Here is a 17,796-nt window from a genome sequence, read left to right as displayed (position 1 = left end):
AACAGTGGATCTCTTCTGAAGGAACTACAAAAGAGAAGACTGAAGCCTCCAGAACTGCCAAAACCCGACACCCGTAGCCACCACTGCACCTGTCGCCTCCAGCCCGAGTTGAAGTGGGCCACCAGTGTCAACAAGGTCCTCCAGAGCTCGAGTGCATCATGGTTTCACCCCTACTAGACTCCCCGACGTCGCTTGCATCCTCTGCATTCATGCTCCCTCAACCCTGACTGCTCCTGTAAGGAAAAATCAGACGCCTAAGGACACCCCTACACCTGTTGCCGCTAGGCCTTGGAGAAGAGGACCAAAGTTGTACCCCCCATCCCCAAGCATCGCAAGTGCTGAGCCACTTACTGGTTCAGCACTACTGGCCTTCTGGACATATTTTGTAACCTCTTTCCACAGTGACCGATCTCCCTCAAAATACATTGGCCTCCTAACGCTGTTTCCACCCTGCACCCGGGCTTGCTCATGCTGCTGGTAGTGTATTGCTGGTGCTGCCTTGCACCTTGCCCACCACCCACCTTAACTCCTGGAGACTGGTTTTATAAGTTGCTTTATAATAACTGTTTGCAGAACGTGTTCTTCCTTCCATAGGATAACAATGCAGAACTCAGAAATTGAATGGTGTCCACTTTTTAAAATGAAAGGAATTTATATTTTAAAACGTACTTTCCGAAACAATTTTTCTCTGATGCCTAAAGATACTTGCTCTTTTTATAAATTGGTGTGGATCTCCTTCTTGTGTTGTGTGTCTCAATAATTATTCATTGAGTACATTTGCAAATGTCTTGTGTTAGGCCTAAAGCTTCTCAACCACACTACCCCCTAATAGAGCACTTTGGGATTGCACAGCAAAGGGCTCTTTACACGGTATATCAGATTTTTGATGTACCACATAAAGAGCCAGCATCCAACAGTGCTGTTGAGTGTAGATCCCACAGCCACCCCGCTCATTCTCCGCCATCCTCAGAGCTCCCTTACAAGAAGCTGTTTTGTAAGCAGTCAGCAACTTGGACCATTAACCCTCACTTTCATGCCTCTTCCTTCAATCAAAGCCCCCCTTGTAATGATCATGCACCATAGAAATAGGAAGCAAAGGAGAACAAGTTTATCATTGCCCCATGGGTAGCAAATGCAGAACCTCTGCAACAAAACAAATATTTTAGACCAAGGCCCCCTTTTGCTCTTTTGGTTGAAATGGGCTCTAAAACCCAGGAGTATAGCACTCTGTTACGCAGGCAACAGATGCGTCCACAAAACCAGAACTAAAAAAACAAACAAAACAAAAGAGCTTACTCAAGGGACAATATTTAGGAGGGAGCTCTACTGAAAGAGAAATGTGCTCTAGGAAGAGACTGCTTCTCCAAGAGTGTATGTTGCATCCCTTAGATGTAGTCTCGTTCAAAAGGCTTGTACATAATCTCTTGCAAAACCCTCAAACTTTTTGGGAACTCTTAATTTACATTACTTTTTGTACTTCATTCAACTGAGGTTCCTCGTCTCTCCAATGTGCAACTTTATAGAACAAAAAAACATAAATTTGAGGATTACTTTTGGAATGCATGCTCACTTTGCAACCTTCATTTCCCCTGTACTAGAATGTCTGAATTACAATAGAACTCTAACGAAAGAAAGAGAAGAAATACTCTTTGGTTAAAACCTCTCAAAGGTGAAAAAGGGCCGCACTAATGAAATGAGGGACTGTTACAACTTCCTTGGAGGGAAGGAGACGAGGCTGGCGGATAAGACATTTGGCTAACTTTCGGGGAAGACCTAGTAATATTGCTGATGTTGAAAAGCTGCTTGAAGAACATCTATTCTGCCTGACCAGGTTGAAAATTGTTTTGTCAGTAAGACAACAGGAGTTCTGACAACTGGTTCAAATGAGGGCTAATGCCATCGGTTGTACCGACTGTTCCCATATTATCCCTTGCTCTCTCACTTATCTTGGAGGGGGAAACGACAACAGCAGGTGTGATAGCTGTTACGTTATCCTTTGCACTACCATTTATCTTGGAATTGTCGGGAGAATGACAGCTGCTTTTAGCACAGGCCTTATGCCTTTCCTTGCACCTTAAATTTAGCTGGCACACACAGGCATAGTTGGAAGTTGAGGATGACAGCAGCAGCCACTCAGGTCTTGTTGTTTAGTAGGTTCCTAGTGATCCTCTGGTTCAGTTCCTGGGATGTTTTTACTAGCACAGGTTTAGAATGTGAAGAAAGTATATTTAATAAACAATGGTATCATGCCTCATAAAAGTGCCAGCTGCTCCTGGCTCAAGAGACCAGGAGCAGCAAGACATCACTTTTTCAAACACTTCAGCTCCAGTAAGAAATGGAGTCTCTTCCTAGAGCCATTTAAATCTCACTTCCTTGAACATACTTCCTCTCCACATACTATTAAAAATATAAAAGTGGCCTGGATACAGCATGCTAGGCTTAAATTGCAAAGGGCTTGCGTCTTATATCCTGTATACTCAGGCAGGGTTGGACTGTGCTATAGGTCACTCTGGCACTGACTGAAGGGCTGTTCTGTGAGGGGCCATTTTTTGGGCTGTTTGTGGGCCTGTTTTTGGTCTGGTGGTGCCACTTTTTTACTGTTTATTTCCCCGATATTACCAAAAAATTAGCAGCAAGCTCAAATCCATGCAGTCTCCCATATCTTGCATTGCAAAACCCTTATACAGCGTGCCTTTAGAAGTTTAAAACTTCCCCAATTTGCAAATATTCTCCACTTTTAGCTATGTGTAATTCACTTCTGAGGGCTATATTTATTTTGAGTCCGGGACTATTTTCTGTCCCTGTTCGACCTAGTACTCTGATCATCTCCCAGGAACCCAGTAGCACGTTTTCCTTCTAGCTGCGGGTGGAAGCCTACTATTGTGTGATGCTCACCACTTCGAGCCAGTGTAATCTACATCACTTAAATTAAGATAAACCGCAGTCTCGCAACTTCACATCCTTGTACACCCCCAAAGACCTTATTCCTTAATCTATATCCATTACTCCATTTTGTAATCTTAGTCACAGAGCATTACTCTGGGCTGTATTCCAGTCCATACTTTTTTGCTCACTGTGCAGCTTCTGACATGGAATGTTATTCAAATCAGTCCTGCTTCTGCTCCAAATGGAACAGTCCGGATCCAACCGCCAGGCCATGTCTCCTCTAAATGAGAACAACAGGAACCCCAGACCGTTTCAGACTTGAAGGAAATATTCAGTGAGGTACATCTTGTGTCCTATGGCACAGTGAGCTATGTGACTGAAGCCTCGGGATTCTTGCCACAGTTATGGCATCTAACTGAAAGCAAAAAAAAAAAGATTGTTGGAGTGCTTGAATTAACTCACACATTGCATCCATACCCTTTTCTCTCCTCAAAGCAGCAACAAGATGCAGGAATATAGAAATAAGAGGACACAGCAGATGTAGGTGCAGGTTTCATGCATGTGGCATGGAAACGTCCCAGCACTGTAAGGTATTGGAGGAAAATGTTATGTTATAAAACATTTTATTATTACGCGCTCTGCTACTACAAAGTATCCTGGCGCGATATGTAAGCACTTAAGCTGACCCAATCCAAAAGACAGAAAGAAACAGAAAACTAAATACTGAGATTAAAAAGATGGGTTTTTAGCCCTTTCTTAAATCCTGCTAATGTAGTTGAGGATCTCAAAAAAAGCGGCAAGGCATTCCAGGCCCGTGCTGTTTGGACAGAAATTGACTGACCACCCAGTCTCGCATATCTGACTTTAGGCATAGACATCAGACGGGGATTGGCCGATCGAAGAGCACGATGAGGAGTGTAAAAGGTGAACCTCTTGTGCAAGTATTGTGGGCCTTGCTGATGCACGGCCCGAAAGGCCAGAACCAGTGATTTGAACATAATGCGGTGTGCCACTGGGAGCCAGTGGAACTCTCGAAGATGGGCACGTGCACTAGTTCTTCGTGGAAGATGGAACAGAAGTCGCACGGCCGCGTTCTGAATGATCTGCAATTGCTTTATGAGGTATTTAGGGAGACCACTGTAGAGAGCATTGGCATAATCGAGCCTTGACAGGATCAAAGCACGCAAAACAGTCTCCTTCGCCTCCCTGTGAAGAAGTGGAAGGAATCTCTTGAGTGACTTGAGGGTCGCAAAACAGGTCGCAGTAAGTTTTTTTAGATGAGCTTCAAACTTAAGATCCTGTCCAAACCAGACCCCCAGGTTTTTGGCAAAATCAGTTGGCCAAATAAGCTCCCTAAAATTGGCCTGAAAATTGCCATAAAATAGTAGCTCTGACTTGTCCTTGTTGCATTTGAGCAGGGCTGAGACAAGCCATCGGAAGACATGGGTCAAACAAGAACAGACAGCCTGAGCGTCTAAGCAGTCCTTAGGCCAGGTGAACAACAGCTGCGTGTCATCAGCATATGACATTATTTTGGCTCCCCACTGCTCAGCCAGATAGATCAACGGGGTCATATAAACGTTGAACAGCAGTGGGCTTAGCGTCGAGCCCTGTGGTACCCCGGTGGTGAGCTTCTTGGGTGATGAGGCAAATGGGGGCAGCCAAACTTGCTGCGACCGCTCAGACAGAAACGAAGACAGCCAGGCCAGAACAGCACCCGACAACCCCACCTCTGCCAGCCTAGTCAACAACTGGGCATGGGGTACCGTGTCGAAGGCGGCAGATAAGTCCAGCAAAACCAGGACCGCTCTGCCGCCTCCGTCGAGACACTCCCTAATGGCCTCTGAAACTTCCACCAGAGCCGTTTCAGTGCTAAAAGCAGCCCTGAACCCCGATTGAGCCGGGTGCAGGGCCTGAGAAGACTCAATGAAACTATTCAGTTGCCTAAAAACGACTTTTTCAGTCACTTTCGCTAGTGCTGGGAGCACTGATATCGGACGATAGCTGGAGGTAGCCAGGGGGTCCAGGCCGGGCTTCTTCAACAGAGGAAGAAGCTTCGCCTGTTTCCAACAGAGAGGAACTGAGGCAGAAGCCAGAGACATGTTAACAACCTGGGTAACCTCCTGATACACCACGCTAGCCGCTCCCCCCAAAACCCTAGCAGGGCACGGGTCAAAGGGTAAACCAGATTTAAGCGACTCCAAAATGGCCAGCACATCAGCTTGCTGAGCTGGTTCAAAGGTGGAAAATTGGCTAACATGTTGCTTCACATCCATATCAATGATAGGTGGTGAAAGCAGAAGGGGACCACCGGAGTTTAAGAGCTCCTCTTGAATTTTTTTGATCTTATTATCAAAGAAACATGACAGTTCCTCACACCACAGATCGGAAGCCGGGAGAGCTGGGGAGGCAGCACATGGAGAGAGGAAGCTCTGAACAATGGCAAAGACTTCTCTGCCATTGTTATCTGCCTTCTCAATCCTTCCTGAAAAGTAGCTACTTTTAGCAGCCTTGATTTCAGCATAATATACCTTCTGCGCCCTCCGCAGCTTGCTCTTAATTTCAGGGCAGAACTCAAGGCGCCAGGCTCGCTCTAGTTTTTTGCACCCTAATTTGAGTTCTCTAAGAGCATGGGTGAACCAGGGTTTGGAGGGAGACGACCTCGTCCGCCTGCTACCACTCTTATTAGTATGTAGGACGGCACTTTGTTCAACCCAGGTGTTGAATGATTCCACCGCAGAATCAAGATTTAATGGCAGGGTCGGCCGATTAGACATAAGAGAGTCCGAAAAGGTAGACAAATTTATTCGCTGGGCATGAGCTTGAGAGGCAGAAAATTCCTTCGGCCCTCTTGAATTTATGGGCCAGGTGAACAGAATTAAGGCATGGTCCGACCAAATAACCCGCCTAGGGGGTAACATAGTGATCTCAAAGTTAGAACAGACCAGGTCTAACCAATGGCCAGCCGCATGGGTGGGGAAGTTCACCCATTGTGTAAGATGCGCCAACGAAAAGACTTCTGCCAAGCCGATCGTTTCCGGTAAATCCACCGCGTCCATATGAATATTAAAGTCCCCCAAAAGAAGATAGAGAGAATTTAAGGGCGCGGGGGACGATGACCTCCTCAATATTACCAGCAAAACAACCCGCATAGCTAGGGGGGCGGTAAAGCAGAGTACCTCCCAGGGTGAAATGGGGGGAAGAGGACCACAGCGAAGTGTAACAATTCAGTCTCGCCAAGTAGTTCGGGCGGTTCGCTCACCACTGTCCAGTGGTCTCAGTAAATTACTGCCAAACCGCCACCCCTACCCGTCGGTCGATCCATCCTGGTGATCCTGATGCCGCGTGGTATAGCAAGTTCAACCACCGGCATGCAGGACTCAGAAAGCCAAGTTTCGGTGACGAAAAGGAGATCAAGCTCCTTCTCATCAAGCAGCTCAAATATATCAGCCGCGTGTCTGACCATTGATCTAGCATTGATCAGGCCGGCTTAGTAGTATCTAGGTTGGTCCTGGACGCAACGGCCGGAGATTGGCGGCTAGCAAAGTAGAAACCACATGCCGGGCATCGGCGATGCGTAGCCTCTAGCACCTCCCAAGAATTGGCGGCATCGCAGCTATAGGTATTAAGGGCACACAGCTCCTCAGAAGAATACCTCAGAGAGCCAGCCTGAGAGCAGCGAGGGAGGTAAGAGGGTGCCACGGCCCTGGGCCCGTCCGGGACACGGACGGGCACAGACGGGCCCTCCATTGGCGCTCCTTCGGCGCGCAGACGGCGCGCCCGCAACGCGCGACCGCTGCGCGCTCTGCGCATTGCTGCGTTAAGTAGGGGCGGACGAGGCAGGAGACTAGAGCGCCAACCCCGGTGCAATGCGGTCCCGCCTCACTTCCGGGAACCGCTGGGGCCGAGCGCTAAGGGCGGCGCTGGTCAGAATGTGCAAAAAACGCGATTCGAACGTGCAGCGTGCAGTGGACCCAGGCAGAGAGGTAGGGAAGTTAAAACAAGTCAATACAAAGCTCGCGCTAAGGCGGCAATATAATTAAATGAAACAATTTATTTTTAAAAAGCGAGTAAGTTAAAAAACGGCAGAAGCGACTAAGTTAAAAATCGGCAGAGTAACAGTGCAAGATATGGGGCGGATAGTACTCACATAGTGTCACACTGGCCTCCCTGCTCCAAATAAGTAGGGGCGGGCGAGGCAGGAGACTAGAGCGCCAACCCCGGTGCAATGCGGTCCCGCCTCACTTCCGGGAACCGCTGGGGCCGAGCGCTAAGGGCGGCACGGGTCAGAATGTGCAAAAAACGCGATTCGAAAGTGCAGCGTGCAGTGGACCCAGGCAGAGAGGTAGGGAAGTTAAAACAAGTCAAAATGTATGAGATACTCAGCAGAATAATAGATGAGGTAGTGGTGCCAAAAGCACTGTTGGTTTTAAAGAGGAGGGACAAGGAGATACCAGCTAAAAATAAATAAGTACATCCCATAGGGACTAACACTGTCTAAAAGAATGTCCTTATGTTGTTGAAGGAGATGCTCATCCACTACCAAACAACGGCAGGCAGTTCCGGCCTTCTGTAATAAAAGAAATATGTTATCCTGTAAAAGCATCTATTAATAGCATATCGAGCAGTCGATTCTCATGCTAGGCATACTCTTGTTGAGCTCGGATGTTTTTCATTTTTCAAAGTTTTTTTGAGTCATGAAAAGCAGTGTGACCCCTCTCTTGGAATATTTATGGCACCAACTCCGTATTAGACTGATTTAAGCATAGGTTGTGAGAGTTGTATGAAGTGGTGACTAAACGAAGTAAGGTGCATATGTGTATTGTAAAAGAAAGTTAGTTAATACAGGATCAGATTTGTGATCAGAACCATACACACATCGGGGGGTGGCGGGGCAGCGCATGTGAATCTACAGCACTTCACACTTAGAATTGATGTTTACAGCGTAACATTTCCAGTTAGTAACGTGTTGATGTAGAATAGATGGGTACACATGTCCTGCATAGACTGTAAAGCAGTACCCCTCTACAACTGAGGGCTAGCATGTAAATGATGCAGATGTCTGAATTAGTGTCAATGATGTCAGTTTGGCCAACCATTGGCAGTTTTCTGGCTAAGATATCCACACTATAATGTTTAGTAAATGTGTGTGGGGTTGACAATGTAGCAGCTACGCATATGCCCGCGAATTAAATATTGCCCTGAAAAAATGGTTGCTGCCTTTTTCATGTAGAGTGTGCCCTAGGGGTAACAGGGAATGCTTTTTCAGCTTTATGAAAGCAAGGTTGGATGCACTTACCTACCCACCTAGCGATGCCTGTTATGGGGACGGGTTGTCCCTTTGTGGGGGTCAGTTTTGTGAAAGGGCTTTGTTCAGTCAATGTAGCACATGAGAGCCCGCTTGAAGTACATAGTATAAAAGGCTGTTTCTGCTACGGAGTCTGGTTGAGGCAACACAACTGGTAGCTCTCTGGTTTGACTGAGGTGAAATGGGGTAACCATCTATGGAAGGAACTTTGCAGTGGTCCTGAGTACCCTTATCTTTATAAACCCGAATGAAGGGCACTGTAATGTAAGGGCTTGCAGTTCACTAAAACATATAGGAGAGGTTATGTCCACAAGAAAAGCTACCTTCCAGGGACTGTACTGGAGAGGGCGAGAGTGCAAACGCTCAAAAGAGGGGAGAAGTGTCCCATTAGTCTAGTGAGAACTATATTGAGATTTCAGACTGGTGCAGGGGTAACTCTGAAAAGGGGTGACTCTTTTTAAGTTCCCCATGAAGGCTTTAACTACTGGTTAGCAGCTATGGCTGCTAAATGAGGCCACATGGAAGTGTAGGCGATACTGGACTTCTACAGCAATTAGCAAATAATGTCCTGGACAGCAGGTTTTAGGGATGCAGATATTTGGGGATTGTGGTGTATTATATGGTATGGCTGTGAGACCTTACCTTGTAGTACACTTGCAAACCTGTCTTGGGTTCAGTCAGGGTCATTTGTAAAACCTTTACCTTGACCCTGGGTAGCTAGCTGTGGCTTCAAGCAGCAAGGCTTAAACATAGGAACTACTGTAACGCATTTTGGAGCACTAAACAATGATTTAAGAAAGTCGCAGAGCACAAAAAGAAAACCAACACTAATTTATAAAAACTGACTATATTTATATGAACCTTTAGAAGCCAAGATGCGCAAAATACACCAGAGGGTTCCCGAAATATAGATTTTTAAGTAAAATGTAAATCTCAGCTTTTTAGTCCAATGTACAAATAAGCAATGGTAACTGTGGGCTGGCCAAATCTGACAGGGAGAAGGTCGGGGGGAGGAGAGGGACGGCACTAAGCAGTAATTGTACTGTTACCTGGTCCTCAAAGCAGTCTCAAGTCCAGTTCCACACTTTACATCAAGGCCCCCATAGACTTCAATGGACTGGTCCTTATGCTAGGGAAGCAGAATGCAGAAGGATGCTCTGGATCAACGGGGGTGACATTGTGGTTATTTTTTGGTCCACAGGTAAGGTGGGGCGACTTTGGCCACAGAGGTTGGAGTTCCTCAAAGTCCTCTTCGTGCCAATAGAATGCCAGCTGTGGCTGGACTATCGATCTCAGTACTGCAGCTCCAGCTGTATCCTTAGGTGAAGTTTGGTGTCCCTCTTTGACCACCAATCTGCACTCAGAAAACACTTATGGGTCTGGCAGACTCAGGTGCAATTTTCGGCTGTTGAGGATTGGTCTCCTGGGTCACCCAGTGGTGATTTCGGATTTGAAGAAGCCGGAATAGGCTTCTTCAGCTTTGATGACCCTGGTGCAGGTTCCAGTAGACTGACCCTTAGAGTCACTTCTTTGGTCTGGGGCTCGAGAGCGACTTTTCAATGAGCCTCTAGCCACAGGCACAGTACTATATATGTTAGCCCAAGGTATGGCAGGTGCAATACCAGGATTCTTCTCGCCCTGTGATGACCTCCAGCTATGTGTGGCATCCAGCAATCCCAGAAGTGCACTATGCTGTCCACTCCTAAGATGTCTGACCCCTTACTTGGATGTTAGGAGCTTGGTAGTCCACCTAAGCGATGTGGCTGCCTGTGGGCTACACGCCCACAGGAAAACACATTTGGCCACTGGTTTCCACCTTTTGTTGCCACCGCCAGCTTGTCTAGCTGAACAAAGGGGCAGCCCTTCAGGAGTGTGATTGTCATCTGCCCACCATAGGCGGCTTTGCCTTTGAAGCTCAACTTTTGGGCAAACACTGAGTGGTTTCCTGTGAAGAGGAATTAACACCTCTCCCTGCAGCAGGCTTCTAATGTTCATGAGCCTGGGAGTCATTCACATTACTATCCAGGAAGGCAGAAGGCTGCCGGTGGCCAAAAACTGTGCGATGCCGCTGGACAAACTAAGTAACAGAGTGGCAATGTTCTAAAAGTTGCCTTTCCTAAAAAGTTACATCAAATTTGACTTGGGCAACATTTAATGCAACCAATAATTTGATACTTTGAAGTACACATTTTAGGAGGCCCATTCAGAACTTAGCCGGACTGAGAGGTCAGCCGGTAACTCTGTGCAAGTCAATGGGGCTACTAACTGCTAAGGACATATTAATAACATATCTTCCACTTAAAAATATACAGCTCCCTGCCTCAGGGCTCCATAGGCTTCCTTAGGTGAGACATATATATTGTTAAGGGAAGTAGGGGGCTTTGCCATGGATTTAAATGGCAAAGTCGAACTAGCAGTTTAAAACCGCTCTTCGAAGCTGCAGTGGAAGGCTGGAAGCCATTTTGTACTCTGTCACACACAGGTTGGCACAATCAGTGCTGCAGCCCTGGGTGCACTTGGTAGCATATACTAGGGATTTATAAGTCAGCATATGCCGATAGGGAGTAGCAAATTAGACATACATTTTGCAATGGGCTGGAACATTGGCACTGAGGTCTGGTTAGCAGGCCCTAGTGCACTCTGAGTCCAAAAACCAGCAGCATCAGTCCAAAATATTTGGCGTGATAAAGCAAAGAGGCATTTCCTTTCAGGGATGCAAACATAGAGAAGACTGTCCCACTTTGCTGCATAGCAGGCTTGTGTGGTAGGCCTGTAGGGCTCCCATACGATATCCATGCATTCTTGTGGAAGACATAGATAGTTGAACCCTAGGCCCTCAGGTGTCAAATCGCTAGGTTTAGTGTGATTTGACCTGGAATCCTGGTGAGAAGGTCTAGCTAGTTGGGGAGGTTCTCGCGGGGGCGGAATGATATCTAGAGGAGTGTGAGTACATGGTGTCTCTGGCCCAAGTGAGGGATACGAGGATGAGAGACTGAGAGGAATACTTAATTTTCTGGCCCACAAATGGAAGGAGTAGGAGAGGCCGGAAAGTGTAAGCAAATATCACCGACATGTTCATTCATAGGGCATTGCCCATGAACTTTTGGTGCGGGTACCTAGAGACTAAATTTGTCAATTTGTGTTTTCAGGGTTGGTGAACAGATTTATATGTGGTGTGCTCAATGCTGAAAGTAATGGAGTTGGACTTTCGGATGGAGTTTCCACTCGTGGACTTAATGTTGATGCATCCTACTAAGCAGGCCAGTCAGGTTGTTGTACACCCCCGGAAGATACTCTTTCATGAGATAAATGTGTTACCATAGTGCCCAATGCCATATATTTTGTGCCAGGAATGACGAGGGAGAGTGAGTACTGCCCTGTCTGTGGAGGTAGTGAATAGCTGTCATGGTTTCTGTTTTGATTAGTTATACCTTTCTCTAAATGAAGGAAAAGAAGGCTTTCAGGGTGAGATGCATGGCAAAGAACTCACAATAATTAGTGTGGTGCCCCTGCTGATGAGGAGCCAGACAGCTTCTAGGGTCAAGTGGTCCATATGCACACTCCAGCAGGGTTGAGCAATGTCCAGGATTATGGTGACTACGTGACAGGGGTCTAGCAAGTGTCTGCCCTACAACAGTTTTTTATGTTCCACCACTGCAGAGAACAATGGCTGCTCGCACTTACAGACACTAGATGTCCCCAATGACCCTCCTGTAGTGACCATTGATCCAAGAGTCACTGTTGTAGCGGACACATATGGATCTAGTCCTGGTGTATTACAGCAGTGCAAGAAGCCATCATGCTTAGTAGGCACATAAAGGTTCGGAGAGTAGACAATTTGGCTGAAAAAGAAGTAAGAGCCGCTGAAAGGCTAACATCCTCTTTGGACAGGCTGGGGTAGGCCTTTGCCTGTAACAGAGTTCATTACGACCCTAAAAAGGCTTGGGCTTGAAGGGGTTGAAGGTGGCATTTAGCGGCTTTCATGGTGAAACCAAGGATGTGTATGATTAAGATGACATCCTGGGTAGCTGCTAGGCACTCGTGCTTGCGCTTTTGATCAGCCAATCATCAAGGTAGGCGAAACCATGGATGGCCCTCTCATTAGGTGGGAGGCTACTACTGCTAGGCACTTTGGGCAGATCATTGGAGCAGTGGTGACATAAAAGGAAACTTCCTTGAATTAATAATGATGCCCTCTTACCATGTATCAGAGGTAGCGTCAGTGAGCGGGATAGATGGGGACATGAAAGCAGGCGTCCTAGAGGTCTAATGCTATTATGTAATCACCTTGTTGACGTAGGGGAACAACAGCTTGCTGTGTTACAATATTGAAGTGTTCCCAGGGTAGCGACGAGAAGTCCAGAATAGGCTTGAAGGAGCAGTCCTTCTCGGGGGTGAATTAAAGAGAGTAAACGCCCTGGCCCCACTGGTAAGGGGGCACTAGCTCTATGGCCCCTTTTTGCAGGACCGCTCATACCTATTCCTGTCGAAGGGCGAGATGGTTACGGTTGAGGCTGCAGGGAGGAATCTTTGGAGGGGATGTGAGAAGGTCTAGGCAGTAGCTGTGGCAAACCACCACTAACACCAACTTGGTCTGCCAGCGGGGAAGGAAATCCTGGATTCTTCCCACAACAGGATGTTGTGTAAATTTGAGGGGGGTAGGGGAGCAGAATCAGGAGAGGAAGGGCAATTAAATGTTTTGAGGTGGAGGTCCCTTTGTCAGAACCTCTTTGGTTCCTGGCCTGGGTATTGTTGCCCCTGTAGGCACCCCTGGTGTACCCTTTTGCCTTCTGCTGGTGGTAGGACTATTGCTGCATCTGGAATGAGGGGGTAGGGTAACGGGGAAGCGGCTTTCGAGCCTTCCCTGTAATGTAGCCTTTGAAAGTAAACCATAAATGATGGAGTCTGAAGGGCACCCATGGTCTCTGCAGTGTTTTTTTCTAACATCTGATCAACCTGTGGGCTGAATAGATTTCTCCATCGAAGGGCAGGTTGAGCAGATGTTGCTGGACCTTCGGGGTTTGAGTTTAGGATACTGACTAGACAAGTCGTCTGGTGAGTGCACTGGTATTGTCCCTCAAGAATGCAGTGTCCATACTTTCCCGGTAATAGTTTAAAAGAGCCCCAGCAATACAAAATGGATGCTGCTGCCACAGACACGAGGCTGACCTCCTGCAGCTGGACAAAACTCCGGCAGGGGAGGCCTGGACAATAGGTTTCCTGTCCAGGGAGGTGCCAGCACCTCCCCAGACAGGCTTTAGTATATTGGGGCAGTGTGGTTTGCATTCAGTGAATGCTTTTCAGACACTGTCTAGGGCACACAAGGTGTCCCCTGCATTTTACAGTTCCTTAGTATAAGTATAGGAACCCAGTCCCTAGGGCTTTAGATTACCCTGGACGAAACTCTGAAGAAGAAATCTTGGACCTACAACATTCCATATCGACTAGAAGACAGAAGAAATCTGACCTTGGGGTCAAGGAGTGGCTTCCCTGTTCAAACAGGCACCAAAGAAGCATCTTGCCGAGGCTCCCGCCGGATCCCGAAGAATCTGCGACAAAGGACATGGACTTTCAGACATCTCCAAGGCTGACACGAGTCCCCAGCGAAGCTGAGACCTGTCGCTATCACGAGAGACCTGGGACCGGAACTCTGGACATCCTGCACATTTGCTAGCACATCAACTTCCCGAGTTTTCCCTAAGTTGTGCACTGGGCTACTTGTAGTCCAAGCCCGAGCACCTTTTGTATCGAAGATTGTGGGCCTCCACTCCACGAGTGGGCCCGCTTTCAGCATTTCCGCTTGAGGCTCCTTTGAGATCCCTAGTCCGTCGACTGGTGGGTCCCCACGAAGGACAATCCTTTGTTTCTTTGGCTTTCGTGGTTGCTCCAGACGTGACGTGACTCCCCTCCAAATGGTGAGTCCTTCAGACCTTGCTGGTCTGCACCAAAGCCAATCTTGTCATCTTGCGTGGGTTGCTGTTGCCAAGGCTGTTGGGTCCAATCCGGATACCGACGCTGCATCACTCGACATCCGACACGGGACAGCTCGAATCCAGCTCCTGGCTGTCGTCGATGCCCCCTGGTCCTCGTGGCTGAAGAATCAAGGTTCACCTACATCACCCTAAAGCACCAGACATCGGCTGGCCTCATCTCGCCGCCATCTTGGTCACTGGCTAGTGACCCAGATTCTGTCCCCTCTGCTTTCAGGTTCTTCAGATCTCCGATCCACCCTTGGATCCATCCGGACACTTTTCCTCTGGTCGCCTGCAGCACTTCTTTGCAGCTCTCCATTGGAATTGACGACGAACCCTGACACGAAAAGACACCTATGCACCCCAGCTTCCCTGGGTGAAGTAACACGAGTCCTTGCTGCTCCCGTGGGTCTTGACACTCGAAGTGTCTAGTTCTAAAGGGGTTTCACTGCAGTCCACTCCTAAGTGACCTTAAACTTTAAAACTAACTTGAATTTCCGCCATAGAAGTCAATGGCGATTTGCGGCTGTATTTAGACACTGCATGCGTCCCCCGTGGATCTCCTGCGTCCCTACCATGGGTGGTTCCTGGTTACCCCAGGTTTCTACAGGCTCTAGGCCTTGTCTCTATGCTCTATGTGGTTCGCCACTGTCTTAGTATATGGTTTGTGGGGCCCCTAGGGCAAAACGTATACTGTGCTAATTTACTGTGTGCTGTTTAAGTCCTTGTGTTGTACTTTTGCCTCTAGCCACGTAAAGAGACTAGAGGGCTTGTGTTTAGAATAAATACATATATATTTGATATATACCTGGTGTGGTCCTCCTTTCATTTGATTATTCAAGGGATTATAAACTGGTAAAACAAGCTGCTTTACATTCCTTCAAGACTTAGCCTGAAGGTTGCGCTCCACAGCTACCACTAGGATAGCTTTCCATAAAGGTTGTCTTAAACCTACCATCAATAAGGGTCGTTTGAACTGGTGCAAGGTGCCCACTAGAATAGTGGACATCATATGCCAGGCCAACTTCTCACAGGATTGTTGAACACTGCATTAGCAGAAAAGTTTTTGCACGCTTGGTCTGCTGAGTGGGGCCTGGTTGTACACCCAGAATGTTATCAATAGCTTCTAATGACATTTCGTAAATGTCTGATACTCTTAGGCGGTGACCAAGAAGTGCATAATATTTTAATACTTGTATTGGGCATGTAAACTCCTTAAGTTGACAACTTATGTTAGTAACAGTTATTGACTAACAAACTAAAGTGATCAAAAAAATTAAAGGACACAGAAGCCAAATCACACATAGAAGGAAAATATTCTTCATCCTAACCAAGCTGGTTTTAGAGCCCATCATTCTACTGAGTCAACGCTACTGTTTACAACAGAGACTTTAAGAACTGCTCTGGATCAGGGCAAGAAGGCAGTCCTAATCCTACTAGATCTATCTGCAGCGTTTGACACAGTGTCCCATGCTATATTGTTACATCGCCTGGCAAACGCGGGCATAGCGGGCACCGTGTTAAAGCTGCTCAAAAATTTTCTGACACACAGGCGGGAGGTTACTATGCTGGGACAGTTCTGCTCTGAAGAGAAGGTGGTGCAATCAGGGGTACCACAGGGCTCCAGTCTGAGCCCCACTCTTTTCAATCTGTATATGGTCCCCCTGATTGAACTAATCTCCTAGTTTAACATCGGCACAGTAGCGTATGCTGATGATACGCAATTAGTTCTTGTTTTAGATGAGGACCTGGCCAATGCTGAACAGACCCTGAAAGAGTGTCTAACTGCGACCTTTGCCTGGATGTCTAATAATCATCTCAAATGTAACTCAGCTAAAACAGAAACTTTGCCGTTTGGACAAAACAACCTCTTTTCCCCCCCAGACGTGCTGGCCTGAGGAGGCCGAAGCCCCGCCCAATACTATTACAGCTGCACGCAATCTAGGGATTAAATTAGATAAGACCCTTTCGTTCGAACAGCAGGCGCGGGAAGTTGCCGGCTCTTGTTTCAACATTATAAAGGGCCGTAGGAAATTTTTTGATCTCCTTCCTTTATCAGCCAGACGCACTGTTGCAGTAGCATTGATCACATCCGGATTGGATTATTGCAACAGCTTGTATGCAGGAGCGAATAAGTCGACCCTGCACAGATTGCAGATGGTTCAACACGCAGCAGCGAGATTGGTTCTTAGATGGCGAAGAAAATCTTCTGCCTCCGCTTCGCTAGATGCCCTTCATTGGCTTCCTATCCAGAAGCGTATCCTATTCAAAGTCCTGACGATTGCCTTTAGGGCCTTTCATAAACATGGCCCACGGTATCTCTACAAAAACATCAGGCGATACCATCCTACGCGAGACCTCAGATCCGCGACAGCGAACCTGATGACGGTCCCGAAATTTAGACTGACAACGAAGGGAGGAAAATCCCTGGCGGTTATAGGTGCTAAGGCATGGAATAAACTGCCCTATCATCTACGCACGATCACCACCGAACAAAAGTTTCGAAAACTGCTTAAGACATGGATCTACGGCCTTACAGACTCCGCATGTAAAATACTAATCTAACCCCCCCTGCCGGCTGAGTGAGACAAAGGAAGCTGTGACCATCTGTTCAGCTGCATGAGTTAATGCGCCAAGATGCTCCTGGAGTGGTAGTGCGCTATAGAAATGCATATCACATCACATCACATCACAAAATGACATGGGAGGGTATATGAAATAACAAGAACGCGCCATATATGAAGACTGGAAATGTCAATACGCCGGAGATGGAGGAACAGAAATACCAGGCGACAAAGAAACATGAAGGGAAACTCAAAGAAGTTATGGGGCACAAGACTATGGAACGTGCGGGAAACAGAAGCAGCTGGAGAAATAACAAAACAAAAATGAAAACGTGCAACAGAGCAGAATGAAAATAGCAGAGATTAAAAGTAATAGCGAAGACAGCAAAAATAAATCCCAGATACTTAAAGTAAGGAGCACTGCTTGGCAAGAACCATCACAGAAACAGGTGACTAACAGAGGTCTCAGAAAATAAGGGGAAAGTAAAGGAGAGAAAATAATGACATATAAAATGGATGCTTGTGCAGCTAAGTATAATGAGATATTCATGTAACCCAGCACATTCGAGGCTACTTCCAAATGACCACCAGCCATAGAAAAATAGCTGACAAAGAAGTGAAATTGTTCAACTTTCTCAATTAAAGTGCCATAACCCTGCATTTAACCATCCTCTTTAATAGCCCCCTTTCACTCCATGCATGAAAGTCCCCATTACCTGGAGGTTGTTTAGTGGCTCCATCTTCATGACAGGTCCCAGAGTATTAAGAGGGAGTGAAATATCAATGCTCTGGTTTGGCATTAATGGGGTGTGGATTGCGAGTGGAGTGCTGGGGATAACGCCAAAGCTAAATAGAGGGCAAAGAGAGAAAGATTATGATATGTATTAGCAAAACGTACCTAAAAAACAAGGATCTGGTTCCAAACACTAGCAATGCAACCTACACAAAACGTAAGACGACCTGCTCGTTTCGCACAGGACTATTTTATTCACATACAGATGCACAACTTAATTTGTTAGTGTCATATGTCTGGCTAAGAGCACATAAAAGAGTAGTTCAAGATGTT

At 47.0% G+C, this 17,796-nt stretch overlaps 1 protein-coding gene across 1 annotated transcript in view; it reads right to left on the bottom strand.

Moving 5' to 3' along the window:
* The window catches only part of LOC147729846 (AP-1 complex subunit beta-1-like), a 102,974-nt gene that overhangs the window by 48,799 nt on the left and 36,379 nt on the right, over window positions 1–17,796 (bottom strand). The window contains exon 5 of the mRNA XM_086954042.1: window positions 17,447–17,576. Coding sequence (XP_086810168.1) covers window positions 17,447–17,576 — 130 coding nt within the window. The remainder of the gene's footprint in view (window positions 1–17,446; window positions 17,577–17,796) is intronic.

Source organism: Lissotriton vulgaris, chromosome 2_1 (assembly GCF_964263255.1).
Source record: "Lissotriton vulgaris chromosome 2_1, aLisVul1.2, whole genome shotgun sequence".
Taxonomy (NCBI): domain Eukaryota; kingdom Metazoa; phylum Chordata; class Amphibia; order Caudata; family Salamandridae; genus Lissotriton; species Lissotriton vulgaris.
Note: the sequence above shows the minus strand (reverse complement) of the source record. Positions and strands in the feature narration are given on the sequence as shown.